The following is a 22,697-nucleotide window of genomic DNA, read 5'->3' as shown; positions in this document are numbered from 1 at the left end:
ACTCGGCGGCCACTTTATTGGAAACACCCACCTTGTGCTTCCACTCAGCGGCCACTTTATTGGAAACACCCAGCTTGTGCTTCCACTCACTGGCCACTTTATTGGAAACAACAACCTTGTGCTTCCACTCAGCGGCCACTTTATTGGAAACACCCAACCTGTGCTTCCACTCAGCGGCCACTTTATTGGAAACACCCAACCTGTGCTTCCACTCAGCGGCCACTTTATTAGAAACACCCACCCTGTGCTTCCACTCACTGGCCACTTTATTAGAAACACCCACCCTGTGCTTCCACTCACTGGCCACTTTATTAGAAACACCCACCCTGTGCTTCCACTCAGTGGCCACTTTATTGGAAACAACAACCTTGTGCTTCCACTCAGTGGCCACTTTATTGGAAACAACAACCTTGTGCTTCCACTCAGCGGCCACTTTATTGGAAACACCCAACTTGTGCTTCCACTCAGCGGCCACTTTATTAGAAACACCCACCCTGTGCTTCCACTCACCGGCCACTTTATTGGAAACAACAACCTTGTGCTTCCACTCAGTGGCCACTTTATTGGAAACAACAACCTTGTGCTTCCACTCAGTGGCCACTTTATTGGAAACACCCAACCTGTGCTTCCACTCAGCGGCCACTTTATTGGAAACACCCAACCTGTGCTTCCACTCAGTGGCCACTTTATTAGAAACACCCACCCTGTGCTTCCACTCAGTGGCCACTTTATTAGAAACACCCAACCTGTGCTTCCACTCAGCGGCCACTTTATTAGAAACACCCACCCTGTGCTTCCACTCAGCGGCCACTTTATTAGAAACACCCAACCTGTGCTTCCACTCAGCGGCCACTCTTCTGACAGTGACTTGCTCTTCTGCTCATATTCTTGCCTGGATCTGAAGCCGTTTACTGCAGTAAGAAACAGGCCCACTTTTGTTCCTGTTGTGTGTCTGCTCTGGTTTCACCTTCTGGCTGTTAGATCAGAGCTCCCTCAGTGCTGTACTGATCCAGTTCTGCTCTGTTGAATATCATGAGACTGTACTCTCCAAATGATCTGGCTCTGCTCTTTTATTTGGTGGATAGTTTTCTTTAAATGATCTGACGACTCTTCACAGCGGTGAAGTCCAGAGGAGAAACAAATGGATCTGGCTCTCATTAGGAGCGGGACTGACGGAGGCTGGCATGCACGGATCGTCGCATAGAGGTTGGCAGAGTGGCAGAGGAGAGCAGATGGGTTTAATTACACATACCACATGCAGCTCTCTCTGGTCCTGGATTTGGACGACAGAAGCCACAAAAAAGGGAAGCAACAATGGCCGGTTTTCCATTTAAACGTTACGCAAATGTTATGGGCATTCACGAAATTCAGAAATAAATGCAAATGAAGTCGTGTTTCCATCCACTACAGTTCTACGAAGAAACTTCAGATAACGTGAGCTACCAAGATTCATATATGTTAGAAAACTATAGATTGGTCCGACGCCTTCTCGCCTGAGGCCGTTTGGCCCAGCGCATTTTCCTCTGAGGCCGTTTGGCCCGACGCCTTTTCCTCTGAGGCCGTTTGGCCCGAGAGCTTTATCTCTGAGGCCGTTTGGCCCGAGAGCTTTATCTCTGAGGCCGCTTGGCCCGAGAGCTTTTTCTCTGAGGCCGCTTGGCCCGAGAGCTTTATCTCTGAGGCCGCTTGGCCCGAGAGCTTTATCTCTGAGGCCGCTTGACCCGACGCCTTTTCCTCTGAGGCCGTTTGGCCCGACGCCTTTTTCTCTGAGGCCGTTTGACTCGACGCCTTTTTCTCTGAGGCCGTTTGGCCCGAGAGCTTTTTCACTGAGGCCGCTTGGCCCGAGAGCTTTATCTCTGAGGCCGCTTGGCCCGAGAGCTTTATCTCTGAGGCCGTTTGACCCGACGCCTTTTCCTCTGAGGCCGTTTGGCCCGACGCCTTTTTCTCTGAGGCCGTTTGACCCGACGCCTTTTTCTCTGAGGCCGTTTGGCCCGAGAGCATTTTCTCTGAGGCCGTTTGGCCCGACGCCTTTTTCTCTGAGGCCGTTTGGCCCGACGCCTTTTTCTCTGAGGCCATTTGGCCCGAGAGCTTTTTCTCTGAGGCCGTTTGGCCCGAGAGCTTTTTCTTTGAGGCCATTTGGCCCGAGAGCTTTTTCTCTGAGGCCGTTTGGCCCCAGAGCTTTTTCTTTGAGGCCATTTGGCCCGACGCCTTTTTCTCTGAGGCCATTTGGCCCGAGAGCTTTTTCTCTGAGGCCGTTTGGCCCCAGAGCTTTTTCTCTGAGGCCATTTGGCCCGACGCCTTTTTCTCTGAGGCCATTTGGCCCGAGAGCTTTTTCTCTGAGGCCGTTTGGCCCCAGAGCTTTTTCTTTGAGGCCATTTGGCCCGACGCCTTTTTCTCTGAGGCCGTTTGGCCCGAGAGCTTTTTCTCTGGCTTTTTGCTTAAAGAGATCTTGAAAATAAGTTGCATCTGAGTTGCAGATATTGTTAGTCTGGAGTATCTGTGAGCAATAATTTTGATGATAGAATTTTTTAATACTCAAAATCAATGTGAACTGGAAGACAGAGCTAGATTTAATTAATTTTATACTCATATTTGTCAAATGTATCATAACAATAGCGAGTGGGTTTGGGTGATTTTGGAGCTGATCTCTGGCTGATGGACTCACAGGTGGATGAAATCACTCTGGATGGTGAGGTCAGAGTCTGATGAGTGACCTGATTGTGAATCAAGTCGCTGTTTTAACCCTTTGTTGGAATATGAAGGCCAAACCACAGAGCAATAATACCAGGATTTTAGGTGATTTTCCGAGCCGATCGACTCACTCATGCAATTCGATGATGTCATGCTTGCTAGATAGGGGCAGGTCTGCTGAATGTCCTGATATGTGGATGATGTTTGTACATTAAACTGTCATGAAGCTATGAAGTCTATTTTCTTTTTACACACATCTATATATATAATTAATAAACTGAATTTAAATTTAAGCGTCCAGCCTTGTGACCGGAAGGTCGCCAGTTCTATTCCCTGGGCCGACAGGACGTGACTGAAGTGCCCTTGAGCAAGACGCCTAACCCCCAACTGCTCCCCGGGTGCCGTGGATAGGGCTGCCCACCGCTCCGGGCAAGTGTGCTCACTGCCCCCTAGTGTGCGTGTTGTTTCACTGCATGGATGGGTTAAAAGGGATAGAGCCCTAAATGCCTCCCAAGATGGTGGTCTCTCATATGTCAGTGCGCCCCTGTGTGGCCAATCACAGACCTGCGCATCATAGGAAAATACAAGAGGGAAAACAACTCCCACTTAGAATGAAAACTTCTTAGGAATGAGGAAGAGACAGGAGACAGGAAGAGGAAGAGACAGGAAGACGCTATGCTGTAGTAACGCAGACTTCAACGCGAACCTCGGCAATATTGAGCAAGGCAGCAAGTCAGTAATCTATAAACCACATGGATTAGTTTTCTTAGCCAACACAGTTATAAAACAACTTTAAAAGCTATAAAATTTATATTAATAAACTACTCACTACCGGAAGTACACTGGAGGACGGTGAAGAAGATCTGGACAGTCTGCAAGCTTACATCGACGAGTGTTTCGACCGAGTCGTAATGGGAAAACCAACCAACACTCCGTCCAGCAACAAAGGAGCTCCATCCACCAAGAGGAGTCGCCCAGAAGATTCACCAGGGGCTTCTTCTCAGTCCAGCGAAGTGGCGGACATTTTGGAGTCCATCGATAAGAAGCTGTCCAGTTTCGACGCTCGCCTCTCCATTTTGGAAATTCTTCACAAGGAGTTTCAGGCTCTCCGGGAGTCGGTAGAGTTCAGCCAACAGCAGGTGGAAGCACTTGCTGTGGAGAACGCCGCTCTCAGAGAGTCGGTGAATTCCCTCACCAAGGGAATGACCCGGCTCTCGGAGGAGAATAAAAAAATCAGGGAAACCGTCACCGAGCTCCAGGCCCGCAGCATGAGGGACAACCTCGTGTTTTCGGGTCTACCGGAGAAATCGGAGGAAAACCCGGAAACGACAGTGAAAGAGTTCTTGCAATCCTACCTGAAGCTCCCGGAAGACACTGTTAAAACCATCAACTTCGATCGTGTTCACCGTATAGGAGCTAAGCGACCCGGGGCACACAGACCCAGACCAATCGTAGCCAAATTCGAACGTTTCCAGGAATGAAAAGCAGAAAGAGCTGGTGAAGAGCCGCGGACGGGAGCTGAGAGGAACGGACTTCAGCGTCAACGATCAGTTTCCTAAAGAGATCCTGGAGCGACGCAAAATCCTGTTCCCTCTCCGGAAAAAACATATTCAAGAAGGTTCACGAGCTATCATTGCGGTGGACAAACTCTATATAAACGGACAGCTCTATCGCGACCAGGAAACCACGCCATGGCTATACTGATCAGGTGACCTGTGTATACAAACGCCTTTTTTCTCCATCTTCTTTGTTTTGTTTTTTTTTCTTTTTTTACATGTCTATATATAACAATTAATGCCGGTTTAGACAGCATAGTGGACTTTATGTTAAGTAATTATTATTTTTATTTTTATTTATTTATTTATTTATTTATTTATTTATTTTTTTTTTCTTCTTTCTCTTCCCCTCATTCTTTTGCTATATTTGTCACTTTGGAGCACCCTTTCCTTTTCTTTTCTTTCTGCATCCAACATGTTTGCTACACAACACACACAATGCTATACAGGACACATAACATGCAATGTACACTCACACACACATCCACACACACACACACATCTTCAGTGAGCACGCAACACTTTCTCGATTAATTTCAATATGAGCACACTGAGGTTTGTTTCATGGAATGTGCGTGGAGTTGGTTCAAGGGAGAAGAAGGTGAAAATTATTAACCGATTAAACGACTTGCAGGCTGACATTGTGTTCCTACAGGAGACACATGTGTCCAGAACATCTGCACACACACTCTCCTCTTCACAGTTTCCTCATATGTACTCAGCCTGTTACAACTCTAAACAAAGAGGTGGAGCTATATTAATTAACAAAAGGATAAACTTCTCTATTAGAAACACGATGTCAGACCCCGAAGGCAGATTTATAATACTTAATCTATCTATTCAGAATATAGATTTATGTATTGCCAGTATATATGGACCAAATGTTGATGATCCCTCCTTCTTTCATACCTTCTTCACCTCACTTGCTGATCACTCTGATACCACAATTGTAATAGGAGGGGACTTCAACCTGGTACTTAATGCAGAGATTGACAGGCTCAGTACAGCAGTGAGTCAAAGAAACTGGCAGTCTGCAGACATTCTTAAACAATACATGAAGGATTTTGGTCTTTGCGATGCTTGGCGCTCACATCACCCCACTCTGAGAGATTATAGTTTTTTCTCACAAGTACATCACTCCCACTCCCGCCTGGATTACTTTTTAGTCAGTAGCTCCATGATGACGGAAATCACAGACACTCAGATACATCCGATCACTATTAGTGATCACGCACCTGTATCTGTGTCTCTGACACAGAAACGAGTTACACCACCAACTAGGAACTGGAGATTTAATACATCATTACTTAAAGAACAAGATTTCATTAATTATTTTAAACGAGAGTGGGCTATATACTTAGAACAAAATAATCTGCCGGAAATATCGCCATGTGTTCTATGGGAAGCAGGAAAGGCAGTAATGCGGGGTAAAATAATTTCTTACTGCGCACATAAGAAAAATAAAGAAAAAACACTTATATTAGAATTGGAACAGAAAATTAAATCTTTAGAAAATGCCTATGCTGCATCACCACAAGAAAATATAATTAACAGCCTGAGGAAACTTAAATTGGAATTAAATGAAATACTTGATAAGAAGACACAATTTATGTTGCAGAGGTTGCGTCTGGAAAACTTTGAACATGGAAATAAATCTGGAAAATTCCTGGCCAATCAGTTAAAACTGAATAAAGAAAAAACAGCTATTCACTCTATTAAAGACTCGGTCGGTAATATTACTCATGACCCACAACAAATAAATAACTCCTTTAAAGACTTTTATGAAGCCTTATACTCATCACAGATTAATCCATCTGATGCTGAAATTGAAGAATTTCTTAATGATATAAATCTACCTAAATTAAATGAGGATCAGATTACGACTCTTGATTCACCGTTTTCATCATCTGAATTCTATAAGGCAATACAGCACCTTCCAAATAATAAAGCCCCAGGCCCAGACGGGTTCCCAGCAGAGTTCTATAAAGAATTTTGGCCTGTGTTAGAACCTACTTTTTTCAGAATGGTGACTCAAATCAAGAATAACCACACAATCTCCCCAAACATGAACTCTGCCAACATTAGCCTGCTTCTTAAACCAGGCAAAGACCCAACACTTCCATCTAGCTATCGCCCAATCTCTCTTATTAATGTAGACCTTAAAATTATTTGCAAAGTTCTCGCAAGAAGATTAGAAAAAATCACTCCATATATTATACATTCGGACCAAACAGGTTTTATCAAGGGCCGGCACTCAGCCGATAACACACGCCGACTAATAAATATAATAGATTACTGTTCCATTAACAAATTAGAAAAAATAGTAGTCTCTTTAGATGCAGAGAAAGCATTCGACAGGGTAAATTGGAAATTTTTGTTAGCAGTTCTACATAAATTTGGATTTGGCCCATCCTTTATAAACTGGATCGAAACATTATACAGCTCTCCAAATGCACGGGTTAGGACAAATGATCTTATTTCACAAAGCTTCAGTCTGCAGAGGGGAACTAGACAAGGTTGCCCACTCTCTCCCTCAATGTTTATCATCTTCATTGAGCCACTAGCAGCAAAAATCAGACAGAATGTAAACATCAAAGGAATCCAAACAGAAAATACAGACCATAAAATAAGCCTTTATGCTGATGATGTATTACTTTTCCTCGGGAACTCACAAACCGCTCTTCTAAAGACAATCACACTTATAGATAAGTTCTCATCTGTATCAGATTACTCCATTAATTGGAGTAAATCAACAGTTTTGCCTCTGAATTGTAAATTTCAGAACATCATACCTACATCACTACAGTCGGGCAACATTAGATATCTAGGTATAAATTTTTCTCCCAGGCTGTTAGATCTGGTACGACTGAACCATATTCCTTTACTAAAAACAATAGAGGACGATCTCACACGTTGGAACTCTCTACCTATATCTCTCATGGGGAGAGTTGCCACAATAAAAATGATGATTCTGCCTAAAGTAAATTATCTGTTCTTAATGATCCCTAATAAACCTTCTATTGCTTGGTTTAAGTCGCTAGACTCATATATTTCTAAATTTTTATGGAAAAGTAAAACATCTAGAATAAGCTTGAAGACTTTACAAAAGCTAAAATGCAGCGGTGGTCTAGAACTACCAAATTTTTATCACTATTTTTTAGCCAATAGACTACAGTATGTTTCAAGGTGGATGAAATCAAACCGCTCAGACAGTCCATGGCTGGATCTGGAACAAACACTCTGTGGGAAATTGAAAATATCTGACTTACCTCTCATTAGCTCCAGCATTAAACATTACAATTGCTTTAAAAGCCTTACAATAAGCACCACCCTGATAGCCTGGTGGGAATTCTTAAAGATGGCTAAGTCTTCACTAATCCCTTGTAAATTAACACCCATTTGGAACAATCCCGATATATGTCGGAAAAAGACAGTACTGAATTTTTCAGAATGGCAAGAAAAAGGAATAAATAATTTAGAACATGTTATTCATGATGGGACCTTTATTTCATTTGAAGATCTTATTTTAAAATATGAAATTAGCAGTAGCAAATTTCTGGAATATCACCAATTGAGGTCCATCATACAGGCAAGATTTAATCTAAGTAATCTAAATCTAGAAATCCCTGTGTGGATAACAGACTTTCTAAACCTCTATACCCCTAAACTGTTATCAAAAATATACAAATTATTATTAAAAATTAATGATTCAATATCCCTTCCAATTACAAAATGGGAGAGAGATCTTTCCATCATCCCGGATGAAAATTTCTGGACACAGATATGTCTAAATACTTTTAAAATGACTAAAAATCCAAATTTACAACTTATACAATACAAAACTCTCCATAGAATACATTATACAGGGCACAGAATGTTCCAAATGGGCCTCAGAGAAACAAATATATGCACTAACTGCTCAGGTAATTATACTGAAAATTATATGCATGCTATATGGTCTTGCATGCCAGTTCAGAGATTTTGGCAGACAATATGTGAAGACTTATCCACATGGTTCCATTGTGATATCCAAGCCTCACCAAAACTGTGCATTTTAGGTGATATAAGTGAATTAAACATAGAAACGAATATATCACCTATAGTTCTTACTGCCTTATGCATCGCCAAGAAAACTATCCTCATGAAGTGGAAATCAAAAAATGATTTATGTATAACTCACTACAGAAACCTACTTCTAGACCACATTAGTCTGGAAAGAATGTCTGCTACCACTAAAAATCAATTGACTACATTTGAATCCCTCTGGTCCCCACTGATCAGCTCCATCACGTGATGGGGGTAACCGGCTGTAGTCTTGTCTTGTGGTGTACCCAGCAGGTGGCTGGGGGTGGGCTGGGGGATTTGGATGTCTGATGGCTCTTGGACTGGAGATGGGGGCTGACGCTCTGCGGTTTCTGTGTGCGGGCCCTGTTGTTGATGGTGGGGGGCCTGGATGTGTGCGCTCACGGTCTTGGGGTGGGGACCTGGGGACCCGTGGGGGTGGGTGCTGGCCCCGTCCGGGGGGCTGGCCTCCTCTGTGTGGGCCGGGGTGTGGGATCTGGGGCCTTGGCGCCTGGGGTCGCCCGTCCCCCGTTTGGGCTCCTCCCTGCGCTGGAGGGGTCTGTGCCCCCCTGGGCGCACCGCCGGGTGATGGGGGTCTGGGGCGCGCCGGGGTGTCTGTCTGGCATTCCAGGATTCTTGATGCCTCCCGGGAGGAGGGGTGGGGCACTCAAGTAGGGGGACAACCACATAGGGCTGGTTGGTTCTGGACCCAGGACCACTGTGTTTGCGTATATATGGGTGTGTGTGAAGTTTGTGCGGGTGAGTGTGTTTGTGTTGGTATGTATGTGTGTGTGTTTGTATTGTAATCGTGAGTATGTGTATTGTAACCGTGAGTATGTGTATGTGTGATAATTGTTGTCTCTTGTGTGCGTGTGGGTGTGTATGTTTTGTGCTGTGTCAGCTGTGTGGGCGGGCGCCGGCCTGGAGCGCGGTGGTGTCCTGGGGGCTTGGCCGCTTCGGGCCCTGGGCCGGCCTTCCCTGCGCCGCGGCCGGGTGTAGGAAACCGGGGTGCCTAGTGAGCTAGCGCCAGCTGGCTCTCTTCCTCCGAGGGGTAGTTCTCTGCCTCTCGGTCTTTCTTATCCTGACCCTTCCCCTCCTCCCACTCAGTCAAACATCACACTACACATGGGGGTTCTGGGGGAGGGGGGCCCATGCTACAGTGAGTAGGGCCACCTACCTGGCTCTGCTCGCTGTGATGCGTGATGTCCCACTCCTCCCCTTTTTTCCCCCCTTACAATGACACATTTCATGACACAGTACAGTACACACAGGGCTTTGGGGGGCAGGTGTCACTCAGTGGATGGTGGGTGGCGCTGCTGATGTGACCTCACTTATCTGCTCACTGCTACCTGCCCCTCAATTTTATTTACACATTAGACATTGAGGGCCTTGGGGGGCAGCGTGGCAGTGTGCTGTTATTCAGTACTACATTGCCTCTGTCCCTCCAATTTTAATTGCACTGTAGCTCACACACATTCTTTTCATTTCACACACATATTGAGTGTGTGGGGGGGGGGTGGGCAGGTCCTCTCACACCGGTTTGGTGCACCCTGCCTGGTGGGGAGACCGGCCGGTCATTCGGGGCCGGGGTGGCTGCCTCCCTGGGTTACCGCTGACCCGTGCTGGTGTCCGCCCGCCGATACTGTGAGTCCATGTATGTTCCGTGTGTATGCATGAGTGGGTGACTGGTGTGTGCGAGTGTGGGTGTGGGTGTGTGTGGGTGCATGTGAACATGTGTGTGTGGACAGCTGGGCCTGGGTCTATGACTTGCTGAGCCTGGACATCTGTGGTACATGGTGGTGGGCAGGAGTTACCCCTCCCCACCGCTCCCCGCTGCTTGCCGACTCCGCCCCACACCCGGGGTATGGGTGCCCTGTGGGTCCCTGGGTGCATGACTGGACATCGTGGCGTGGTCCCTGCCCTGCTCCCTTGGCGGTTGTGTCCTGAGGGTGGTTTGGGCCTTTCTGGCATGGGGGGGGGGGTCCTGCCGGGGGTCGGCCGGTCTCGGGCGCCTGGGCCCTCGGGGGCCGCATGCTCGGCTCATGCTGGGGATGTTGGCCTGCCGGGGGGGGTGGGCTGCTCATTGCCTCTGGCTCTCCGGTCACTTGCCCTTTGTCTGTGGGCGCTCTGTCTGGGGCCTCCATTCTTCGTCCTCTGGGGCGTGCACGCGGTGGCCGTCGGAGCGTGTGGCCTCAGGTCTCCTGAGTTCCTAATGGGCTGTGGATGGTCCGGGTCCCCCGGGTCCTTCCCTATCTGTCTCTGGACCACGGGGGCATGGTTGTGGCTTCTTGCCCTCATTGCTGAGCACATTCCATGACACATGACACGTGAACGCATATACACACATATACACATTGCTGCAAACAGTAGAATTGTGTGTGGTGGGTGGGTGTATATGTATAGAGGCATATGTATAGATATGTAAACATGTGTATGTATGTAGCAGCAAATAGTAGAATTATGTCTGGGTGTATATATGTATATGTATATGTGAATATGTATATGTATGTATATCTGTATAATTGTTTTTTTCCCCTCCCCTTTTTTTTTTTTTTTTTTTTTTTTTTTTTTTTTTTTTTTAAACTTACTTATTTATCTATTTATTTTTATTTAGTTGTCTGTTTATTTACTTATTTTATTTGTTTTTCTCTCTTTTTTATTATTATTATTATTATTATTTTTTCTATTTATTTATTTACTTACTTAATTATCATTATTATGATTTATTATTATTATTATTTTTTTTTTTTTTGTTTTTTCTCTCTCCTCCCTTCTTCTCTTTCTTTCCTGTCCTCTTTTTTATTGCCTGTCAGGCCTGGCCAAACAAATAAAATAAAAACTTTAACAAGAATAGGCTTTAGTAACCTATAGAGCTTTTTCTTGTGAAAACAAATATGTTTGGTACATCAGTACATTCGGATTACCATTCCGATTGCAAAAATGGCCAGATATGACAGGTTAAAAAAAAAAAAAAAAAAAAAAAAAAAAAAAAAAAAAAAAAAAAAAGAATGAAAACTTATTTAGGTTCCCCTTATGTGATCTCAGATGAATATGTTTGTGTAGTAGAAGCCCTGAATTTGTGGGGTTTTTTTTATATATTCGTATTTAAATAAATAAATATATTTGTATTACATAATAGGTGACATTATGAGTTGCATTTATATTTTGTCCACCTTCTGTACGGACAATTCTCTTGTTGTCAAAAAAGTCTATTTTAGATTTGTTTGAATATTTAGACGTGCGGTTGGCTCAGTCGTAGAAAACCTCAGACACCCAACCCGTCTTGGATCATCTACACACTGTGTACATTTGATTCTTTACAGAACTCCTCCTTTAAACAGAGATCGCGGATAAACTCCGCCTCAGACTGCGGCTCGTTTGAACCGAGTCGTTTCTAATAAGCGCAGTGAAGACGTTTCTGTTGGATGCCTGTTGCTGGAGTTCTGCCCTGAACACAAGCCCACACCTGATCCTGATTCTTCAGATCAAAACGAGGATTTGTGTTCGGGTTGGATTACACAGCGTTTAACCTCACCCAAACAAAGCAGTGGGGCTTTAGATCCGGAACAGACCCTGCAGTGTACATTAGACCAATGCGCTGAACAGCTCCAGATGGTGAGACATGCTGAGAAATTACGAGCTGAGATGGAACCGAACACACACTGCGTTACTAACCCACACTAACCTGTCAGAAGTGGGAGGACTCTTTGCCGTCTTTGGAAATGTTCTGCGCAGGATTTGAATTTCACTGCTGCTTTTCAACATAAGAATGAGTCCCTGCAAAGGTTTAGAGATCATTAAGTGGCTCTGCGGTAATGTTTTTGGTACACAAGGTGATTCAAAAAGATTCATCCGATTTCTGAGCTCACAAATGCTCCTTTGACTGAACGCTTCACACTAAAATCTTGTAGGAAGCTTCCCAGTAGAGCGGAGGCCGTTATAGCCGGAAAGTGGGACTAGCTCCATATTAATGACCTCAGTTTTGGAAAGGGACGTCTAGAAATCTCATTTAGTGTATTCGTATGGTCCCTGTCTTCTCAGTGTTTTGTGCTGTGTGTGTGTCTGCAGGCCCGGCCGAAGGGTGAAGGTCTGACTCCGTATCAGGGGAAGAAGCGCTGTTTCGGTGAATATAAATGCCCCAAGTGTAAGAGGAAGTGGATGAGCGGAAACTCGTGGGCGAACATGGGGCAGGAGTGCATCAAATGCCACATCAACGTTTACCCACACAAACAGGTACGCCGCTCTCTGAGCCTGCACTGAAGAGGCTGCTATTCAGATACACTACAGGAGGATTTTCGCTAACACTTTCTACGAATGTTACATTTGTAAGCATCTATAAACACATTTATAACATGTTATAATGCATTCATGCGGCATTATAAAGTTATAAATATATATAAAAATGAATTACACTTTATAGACATGTTTATTATACATTATGAACTGTTAATATAATGCATTATAAGCAGTGTTAATAACATGTTATACTGTCAGTGCCAGAGATGTCAGTCTCAGCTTGGAGAGTTTAAAGGTAAGACTAATATAAAGTTTATTTACTGAGATTTCCAGTGAGCTTTTCTGACCCAGCGTCCCACTTTAAATGCTACACTACATTACATCACAGCAAACCAAGTACCCATCAGCCCCTCCCCTGAACCCCCTCTGACATCACACTGAGCGTGAAGTCTCTGTGGAGTGAAGGTCTGGAGAGGGAGGGGCGAGATAGTCGAGCGCTGGCATTGTAATTTGTTCCCTCACTGGTTCTAATGTCAAGCTCTAGAACCCTTCACTCTGTAAACCTACACTACACTACAGTACAGTGATGCTGATTTGTGCTAGAGTTCTACTGGATATGCAGTGTTAAGTGAGTGCCAGGCTAACGGTGGTGAACATTAAGAGTGGTGAACATTATAATTAAACATTATAGAAAATTATAAAACTGTCCTCTTCAAATGGCCCATTAAAGGGTCCATATCATGGAAAACTGAATCTACTCTGTTACACTGTTAATGATTTTCTTAACGTACTGTTCACCTCCCAGTTCATACAGTCCATGTTTGTCAACTAAGCAACAAAAACAGGCTTTGAACTTCTTGTTTTTTGTGATGTCACTGAAACTAAAGCATTTACATACAGTGTTTACACCGATTCAGCTTATGGCTGTTAAGCTCCACCCATTCATACTGAAGTTATAAGGTGTGTTTCATCTCGTACTGCTTTTTGAATTAGGGCAGCCAATCAGAAAAGAGCTCGTTTGCATACGTCAGTCTTGAAAGCAAAAAGTTACAAACTAACAAAAGTTGCACATTATGGCCCTAAAATAATATTCTTCACTTCTTATTAATTCTGAAAAATGTGGGCCAAGTTTTCAACAATAAGGCAGTATCAGCCCCCATCAGATAAACAGCACTGAAAGCTTTGATCTCTGAGAGAGAGGAGAAGATCAAGCTGCTTCAGATCTGAAAACATCCACAGGTGTTTCTGTCCATCCTTCCACTGTGAGAAGACCACTCAGCGATGTGGGTCTGAAAGGACGTGTAGCTGATCAAGAAGAACCTCACTGAGAAAAGGAGACACACCAAACAAAGAAGCTGGACGATGGACTGACCACCCCAGAGTCCAGACCTCAGCACCAATGAATGGGTTTGATCATCAACCAGCTTCTCAGACTGAGCTTTGGAGGTGTGTCTGCAGGTTCTTTGAGGAGCTGGAAGTGAGGCTCCTGAGAAGAACGGAAGCTGGAATGAAGGGAGAGAGACTCACTGACTGAACAGCTGAGAGGAGACTTAGCTGCTGAGGCTTCTGTCTGATTTTCTCTTAAATGTTTTCTGCGTTTGAATAACTTGTACTTGGCTGTTTGGGGTGGAATTGAAAGAAATGAAGGGTCTTTATAATAAAGCCTGTAAAAAAAGTCTTGTAATAAAACACATAACTGAGCATGAGGTCACAGTTTTTCATTAAGCTCTTTACGGCACAAAGAAACAGAAACATTTAGATGGTTTTGGATCCATCAGCTCAATCGGTCTCTGTGGAAGAGACTAAAGAATCGTGTCCTGCTGTTTCCAGCCTTCAGTCTCCTTCACAGTCCCCCATCGTTCATCTTTCATTGATTTAACTTCGTGCAGATGCTCCTGAGAACCACAAGTGAGATGACTCACTGCAGCACATACCACGACAGGAATGGGGGTCTAAACAATCCCGCTTGCCAAAATACAGCTGATCAGACAAGACATGTTTGGTGTTTGAACTCTGCTTCTTTAGTTTTAGCACTGGAGCTACGAGGCTAATGCAGCTGAGTGATTCTCCATCAATTTCTTTCATTCCAAAACGAAATAACTTTAATTTGTCCATTAACATCTCATATTATCATCCACTTTATTTCCAAAAGTCTTCACTCACCCATCTAAATCACTGAACTCAGGTGTTCCAGTCACTTCCATGGCCACAGGTGTATAAAGCCGAGCCCCTAGGCCTGCAGACTGCTTCTACAGACATTAGTGAAAGAATGGGTCGCTCTCAGGAGCTCAGTGAATTCCAGCGTGGTGCCGTGATCGGACGCCACCTGTGCAGCAAGTCCAGTCGTGAAATTTCCTCACTACTAAATAATCCACAGTCCACTGTCAGTGGGATTATAACAAAGTGGAAGCGATTGGGAACGACAGCAACTCAGCCACGAAGTGGTCGGCCACGTAAAATGACAGAGCGGTCAGCGGATGCTGAGGGGCATAGTGCGCAGAGTCACCGACTTTCTGCAGAGTCCATCACTACAGACCTCCAAACTTCATGTGGCCTTCAGATCAGCTCAAGAACAGCATAGAGAGCTTCATGGAATGGGTTTCCATGGCCGAGCAGCTGCATCCAAGCCTTACATCACCAAGCGCAATGCAAAGCGTGGAATGCAGTGGTGTAAAGCGCCGCAACTGGACTCTAGAGCTGTGGAGATGAGTTCTCTGGAGTGACCAATCACGCTTCTCCGTCTGGCAATCTGATGGACGAGTCTGGGTTTGGTGGTTGCCAGGAGACGGTACTTGTCTGGCTGCATTGTGCCGAGTGTAAAGTTTGGTGGAGGGGGGATCATGGTGTGGGGTTGTTTTGGGAGTTGGGCTCGGCCCCTTAGTTCCAGTGAAAGGAACTCTTAAAGCTTCAGCACCAAGAGATTTTGGACAATTTCACGCTCCCAACTTTGTGGGAACAGTTTGGGGACGGCCCCTTCCTGTTCCAACATGACTGCACACCAGTGCACAAAGCAGGTCCATAAAGACACGGATGAGCCAGTTTGGTGTGGAAGAACTTGACTGGCCTGCACAGAGTCCTGACCTCAACCCCATAGAACACCTTTGGGATGAATTAGAGCGGAGACTGTGAGCCAGGCCTTCTCGTCCAACATCAGTGTCTGACCTCACAAATGCGCTTCTGGAAGAACGGTCAAAAATTCCCATAAACACTCCTAACCCTTGTGGAAAGCCTTCCCAGAAGAGCTGAAGCCGTTATAGCTGCAAAGGGTGGGCCGACATCATATTAAACCCTATGGATTAAGAATGGGATGTCACTCAAGTTCATATGTGTGTGAAGCCAGACGGCCGAATACTTTTGGAAATACAGTGTGTATCTGCAGAAAGGAGCTTCATTCCAAACATATTTTACAGTCACTGGTGTCGTATGAATATGGTGTAACACCAGTGACGGCGACTCCAGTGAAATTCTAGGTAAAACTGAGGTTTCTGTAAATTGGCTGACTCATTGGCTGATCAGGTGACCTTGTGCAAATATTTAAAATCAGTAATAAAAATGATATATTTTGGCAATACACACACACACACACACACACACACACACACCCTCTCCTTCTGGGTCACGGGGGGTGCTGGAGCCTATCCCAGCTGTCATTGGGCGAAAGGCAGGATACACCCTGGACAGGCCGCCAGTCCATCACAGGGCAGACAGACAGACACAGGCATACACATTGATGGCCAATCAGCCTGGCTGCATGTCTTTGGACTGTGGGAGGAAACTGGAGAACCTGGAGGAAACCCACACAGACTCGGCGAGAACATGCCAACTCCACACAGAGAGGATGCCCGGCCGGGGACTCGAACCCAGGCCGTCCTGGCTGTGAGGCGACAGTGTTACCCACCACGCCACTGTGCCGCCCATTTTGACAATATTTTGACAAAATTTTAATCACCCGGTCATTAAAGCACAAAACACTGGTGACAGAAGTTCTGAGCTGCCTGTTAAACAAAATGATTAATAAACGAATGAAATATAATGAGCGAGTCTGACTTCTCAGGCCTTGAGACGTTTCTTTACTCTGATGAGCCTCGACCCAAAGAGGCAGTTTAATAGAGCTGAAAATACAGTGGTAAAATGTGAAATAAGAGTCCTGATGACAGCAGCGACCAAAACAAATAAATTCGGCTGCACTGAATGATGTACACTCTTAAAAAAGAACAATTTGTGCATAAAAACTGCAAAAAATTGTCAAATTAATTTTTATTTTTACCCTCCAGGGCTCCGAAATGTGATATGTTTCTCACAAGCTTAAAAAAGTAAACATGGAACGTCTTCTAATGCTTTAAATATCTGTTGAATGTGGAACTGCTAACATGCAAGTCAGCACTAGCTGCTTATACTGCTATCAAACTACTAGAATCCCATTAGGATGCTTACAGAAGCACTAGCTCTAATGCTAAAAGCTCGCCGCTGTCCTCCACCCTGTTAAACTCTGGATCTGCATCATACACCCATCAGGTAGAACATCATGACCACCTCCTCGTTTCTACCCTCACTGTCCATCTTATCAGCTCCACTGACCGTATAGCTGCACTCTGTAGTTCTACAGTTACAGACTGTAGTCCATCTGTTTCTCTGATACTCTGTTACCCTGTTCTTCAGTGGTCAGGACCCCCATGGACCCTCACAGAGCAGGTGCTATTTGGGTGGTGGGTCATTCTCAGCACCGCAGTAACACTGACGTGGTGGTGGTGTGTTAGTGTGTGTTGTGCTGGTGTGAGTAGATCAGACACAGCAGTGCTGCTGGAGTTTTTAAACACTGTGTCCACTCACTGTCCACTCTATTAGACACTCCTACCTCGTCGGTCCACCTTGTAGATGTAAAGTCAGAGACGACAGCTCATCTGCTGCTGCACAGTTTGTGCTGGTCATCCTCTAGTCCTTCATCAGTGGTCACAGGACGCTGCCCACAGGACGCTGCTGGCTGGATATTGTTGGTTGGTGGACGATTCACAGTCCAGCAGCGACACTGAGGTGTTTAAAAACTCCAGCAGCACTGCTGTCTGATCCACTCAGACCAGCGCAACACACACTAACACACCACCACCACGTCAGTGTCACTGCAGTGCTGAGAATGACCCACCACCCAAACAGCACCTGCTCTGTGAGGGTCCATGGGGGTCCTGACCACTGAAGAACAGGGTAACAGAGTATCAGAGAAACAGATGGACTACAGTCTGTAACTGTAGAACTACAGAGTGCAGCTATACAGTCAGTGGAGCTGATAAAGTGGACGATGAGCGTAGAAACAAGGAGGTGATCAGAACGTTCTGCCTGATCGGAGTATCAGATATACATACACACACACTCTCCAAATTTGCCCCCATTTGGGTTGCCCAGGTCAGGAGTATATTTATACAACTGATTTTTAAAAGATATCCAGTGGCCCCTACAGTCCAGGATACTGGGTCTCTTTCTTTGCTTTAGATTTTATCTCTAAAATTAAAAAGTGCTTTATAAATAAACATGTTAATAACAATAATTGACCAAATGAAGCTGTATTACATTACCTGTTTATTTTTCTGTGCATCTAGCGCCCCCTGGAGAAGCCTGATGGTCTGGACGTGTCTGACCAGAGTAAAGAGCACCCTCAGCACCTGTGTGAGAAGTGTAAGGTGCTTGGCTACTACTGCCGCAGAGTCCAGTAACACACTTACCTGACCTATGAACAAGCTCACCCGGACCCAGTACACGCTCACCCGGACCCAGAGCACGCAGGCAGCCGAACCCAGTACACGCTCACCCGGACCCAGAGCACGCCAGCAGCCGAACCCAGTACACGCTCACCCGGACCCAGAGCACGCAGGCAGCCGAACCCAGTACACGCTCACCCGGACCCAGAGCACACCAGCAGCCGAACCCAGTACACGCTCACCCGGACCCAGAGCACGCAGGCAGCCGAACCCAGTACACGCTCACCCGGACCCAGAGCACGCAGGCAGCCGAACCCAGTACACGCTCACCCGGACCCAGAGCACGCCAGCAGCCGAACCCAGTACACGCTCACCCGGACCCAGAGCACGCAGGCAGCCGAACCCAGTACACGCTCACCCGGACCCAGAGCACACCAGCAGCCGAACCCAGTACACGCTAACCCGGACCCAGAGCACGCAGGCAGCCGAACCCAGTACACGCTCACCCGGACCCAGAGCACACCAGCAGCCGAACCCAGTACACGCTCACCCGGACCCAGAGCACGCAGGCAGCCGAACCCAGTACACGCTCACCCGGACCCAGAGCACGCAGGCAGCCGAACCCAGTACACGCTCACCCGGACCCAGAGCACACCAGCAGCCGAACCCAGTACACGCTCACCCGGACCCAGAGCACGCAGGCAGCCGAACCCAGTACACGCTCACCCGGACCCAGAGCACGCCAGCACCTGATCCTGAAACACCTCACCTAGCCCAGTCTGCCAAACCGTTCTTGAAGAACACCTCTTGTGCCTTTTGAGCAGTGCTGAACATTAAGGTTGCAGAATTCTGCACTCTACAGAAACAGGATCTAGAACACTGAACTGTCACGCATATTTGAGTGAAAACGGATTTTATTCCGACTGAAATGTTCGGGCACTCTGGCTCTGCAGCACCCGGCGGCAGGTTTTATGATCACACAAAACTCGCCACTATTTAACTTATACATTACACTGAGTCTGAAGTGCTAGAACCTTCTTTTACCATAACTGTCCAACAGCTACGTCACTCCTACATAAACCTTTCATGACAACAGACATCAACCGACATAACCATTATAAACGCTTATTCCAAAAAAGCATCAGAGGTGAAATGACACCAAAATTGACATAAGGAGCCTTTATAACATCTGATGTTTTTGGAAGAAGGCTGTATAAATGTTTATGTTGGTTATGAAAGGCTTATGTAGGTGCTGCAGCTCTGCGAATGCCAGTCTTCGGTAAATTGTTACCGTGATTTCTTTCTCTTTGACTGACAGTGTTACAGTTCTGTTTTCTTCAGTCGTCTGACGGCTCTTTCCTTCCTCAGCTTTCCATCTTCACTGCGCCAAATCATTTTTACAGTGTCCCACAGTGCCTCACGTCCCGTATCTCCACTGTGAAATCTCCACTTCTGAATCGAATTACGAGTCTCACATCTTTCTGGTGCAGCCAGCAGAGCGCTTTGTGCTGCAAGTGCAATAATAATTCATAATCGTTACTCACCAAATGACCCTGACGCAGAAACTCTACAACTTTTTTTAAATGTTTTTTGGTAACGCACAGGTTGCAGTGTTTCTCAGGTTAACTTTGTCAGACCCAGGTGTTGTTCTCATGAGGTTCCTAATGGGTTCCAGTTAAGATCTTCTGGTTCTCTTCTCTTGATTTATAGGTGTAAAGGCAGTTCAATTCACCCTGACAGGCCACTTTATAAGAAACCCTTCCCTTACAGCTCCAAATAATATAAACTGTACAGCAGCAGAAGGACTGCAGTCTGTAACTGTACACCTGAGTGGAGCTATTAGGAGGCGATTCCAATAAAGTGCCCAGTGAGTGGAAATAGATGAGAGGGGTTTCCAATAAAGTGGCCAGTGATTGGAAACAGATGAGAGGGGTTTCCAATAAAGTGGCCAGTGAGTGGAAACAGATGAGAGGGGTTTCCAATAAAGTGGCCAGTGATTGGAAACAGATGAGAGGGGTTTCCAATAAAGTGGCCAGTGAGTGGAAACAGATGAGAGGGGTTTCCAATAAAGTGGCCAGTGATTGGAAACAGATGAGAGGGGTTTCCAATAAAGTGGCCAGTGATTGGAAACAGATGAGAGGGGTTTCCAATAAAGTGGCCAGTGAGTGGAAATAGATGAGAGGGGTTTCCAATAAAGTGGCCAGTGAGTGGAAACAGATGAGAGGGGTTTCCAATAAAGTGGCCAGTGATTGGAAATAGATGAGAGGGGTTTCCAATAAAGTGGCCAGCGAGTGGAAATAGATGAGAGGGGTTTCCAATAAAGTGGCCAGCGAGTGGAAATAGATGAGAGGGGTTTCCAATAAAGTGGCCAGCGAGTGGAAATAGATGAGAGGGGTTTCCAATAAAGTGGCCAGCGAGTGGAAATAGATGAGAGGGGTTTCCAATAAAGTGGCCAGCGAGTGGAAATAGATGAGAGGGGTTTCCAATAAAGTGGCCAGCGAGTGGAAATAGATGAGAGGGGTTTCCAATAAAGTGGCCAGTGAGTGGAAATAGATGAGAGGGGTTTCCAATAAAGTGGCCAGTGAGTGGAAATAGATGAGAGGGGTTTCCAATAAAGTGGCCAGTGAGTGGAAATAGATGAGAGGGGTTTCCAATAAAGTGGCCAGCGAGTGTGTAGGTTCTTTTCTCGTAACCGAACAGACTTCATTTCGCCGAGTTGACCGTATTTTGTTGAACTGATGAAACGGTATGAGCCACTTTAAATTATTATTGATTTGTACCACTAGTATCATCACTTACCCATCAACTACAGCACGTGTGAACGCGTGCATTTCAGCCGCGTCTCTACTGAACTGTGTTATTACTTCTTATGATCCTCTCCTGACTGTTACTCTTTGTAGCATCTGTGCCGCAGACTTTGACTTTTTGCAACGTATTTGTTTTTTTATCTGTATAAATATGGAAGAAACTTACACTAGAAGGGGAAATGTATTCAGACGAGCCACTCAAGTGCCTGTGATGTAAATGTTTACATTGATAAAGCTTTATCAGCAGACATGAACAACGCTCATAGAACCAGGGTTTAGATATTACACCTCAGAAGAGTCCGAGAACCGAGTCTTCTCTGGAGAACGGGCAGCCGCGGTCCTTCGTTTACCTTTTATTTACCTCTAATGAGTTTCACTGCCATTTAACGAACAAACGTTTCTTACTTTTCCTTTTAAATTTACTTTTACATTTAGAAAAGTTTGTGTAGATCAGGAAGATTTGTGAATTATAATATTTACAGCAAGTCAAACAGGTTGGCAAAATATCAATTATATTGTGGCCACGACTTAATCATCTCGCGCTCATGTCTTACTAAGCATGCATCACTAAGAATGAGATAATCAAGTTGTGGCCACGACTTAGAAAGGCATAGGAATGAGATGATTAAATCAATGCCACAACATAGTAAAGTGTGTGGAAATGATAGGATAGTGGCCATGATGTGTCAGAGATGACTGTGTGAGAATGAGAATTAAGCTGTGGCCACAAATTAGTGAGATATATCGGAATGAGATAATTGAGCCATGGCCACAATTTAGTAAGATGTGGGAACAAGCTAATTACGTTGTGGCCACAAATTAGTGAGATATATCGGAATGAGACAATTGAGCCATGGCCACAATTCAGTAAGATGTGGGAACAAGATAACTAAGTCATGGCAACAACATAGTCAAGTTTGTGAAATTTGATAATTAGGTTGTGGGAATGAAAAAACTAGTGTACAGAACTTAGTAAGGCATGGGAACTCGACAATTAAGTCATGATAATTAAGATGTGGCCACAACTTAGTAATGCATTGGCATGAGATAACTAGGGTGCATCCATGACTTAGTAATGAGTACGATCATCACAGGATCTTCGTACAGTTCATCTTAGTTTCACTTCTTTATAAGTGGCCGCCACAGCCTAATTATCATGACTTAATTATCTCATTCTATGCTTTATTATCCCTTTCCCATGCCTTACTAAGTTGTGGTCACCTTATTTTTATTATGAAGGCACGTCACCGCTCCGGGTCAGAGCTGAGGAGCTGTAGGTGTGTTCGAGAGGAAAACCCTGAACAGACTGCACAGTAAACTGGTATATTAATGCAATAAAACACTTTTCAGTTTCATTTTCCTGCAGCGCCGTTTCCGTTTCTGTCTCTGATGTGAAGAATAAACACAAGACGATGTCAACGCTGTCCTGAACCTGGGAGGAGTCCTCGCCGGGACACTGGGTTTAACAGATGACGTTACCCCACTTGATTTTCCCCACCGAAGGGCAGTAAAGGGAGTCTGTTAAACCGTCAGTGAAGCTGGGTGTGATGGAAGTGATGGACAGTGAGTGTATATAAGGCCAAAGACAGGAGCAGCATCTGATGAACGGAACACCGCGCCAACTGTGGCATGGAGCTGGATCTGTTATGCTTTGAGGC

At 45.3% G+C, this 22,697-nt stretch overlaps 1 protein-coding gene across 1 annotated transcript in view; it reads left to right on the top strand.

The window, feature by feature from the left end:
- The window catches only part of LOC108413182 (zinc finger CCHC domain-containing protein 24-like), a 60,158-nt gene extending 41,877 nt beyond the window's left edge, over nucleotides 1-18,281 (top strand). Inside the window, exons 3-4 of the mRNA XM_037544013.1 lie at nucleotides 12,375-12,539; nucleotides 18,134-18,281. Of these exons, the coding sequence (XP_037399910.1) occupies nucleotides 12,375-12,539; nucleotides 18,134-18,247 (279 nt within the window). The 3' untranslated portion in view covers nucleotides 18,248-18,281. The remainder of the gene's footprint in view (nucleotides 1-12,374; nucleotides 12,540-18,133) is intronic.
- The last annotated feature ends 4,416 nt before the right edge of the window (nucleotides 18,282-22,697 follow it).

The sequence above is a fragment of the Pygocentrus nattereri genome, chromosome 13, assembly GCF_015220715.1.
Source record: "Pygocentrus nattereri isolate fPygNat1 chromosome 13, fPygNat1.pri, whole genome shotgun sequence".
Classification (NCBI taxonomy): domain Eukaryota; kingdom Metazoa; phylum Chordata; class Actinopteri; order Characiformes; family Serrasalmidae; genus Pygocentrus; species Pygocentrus nattereri.
The sequence above is the reverse complement of the archived record's forward strand: the minus strand, read 5'-3'. Positions and strand labels throughout refer to the sequence as shown.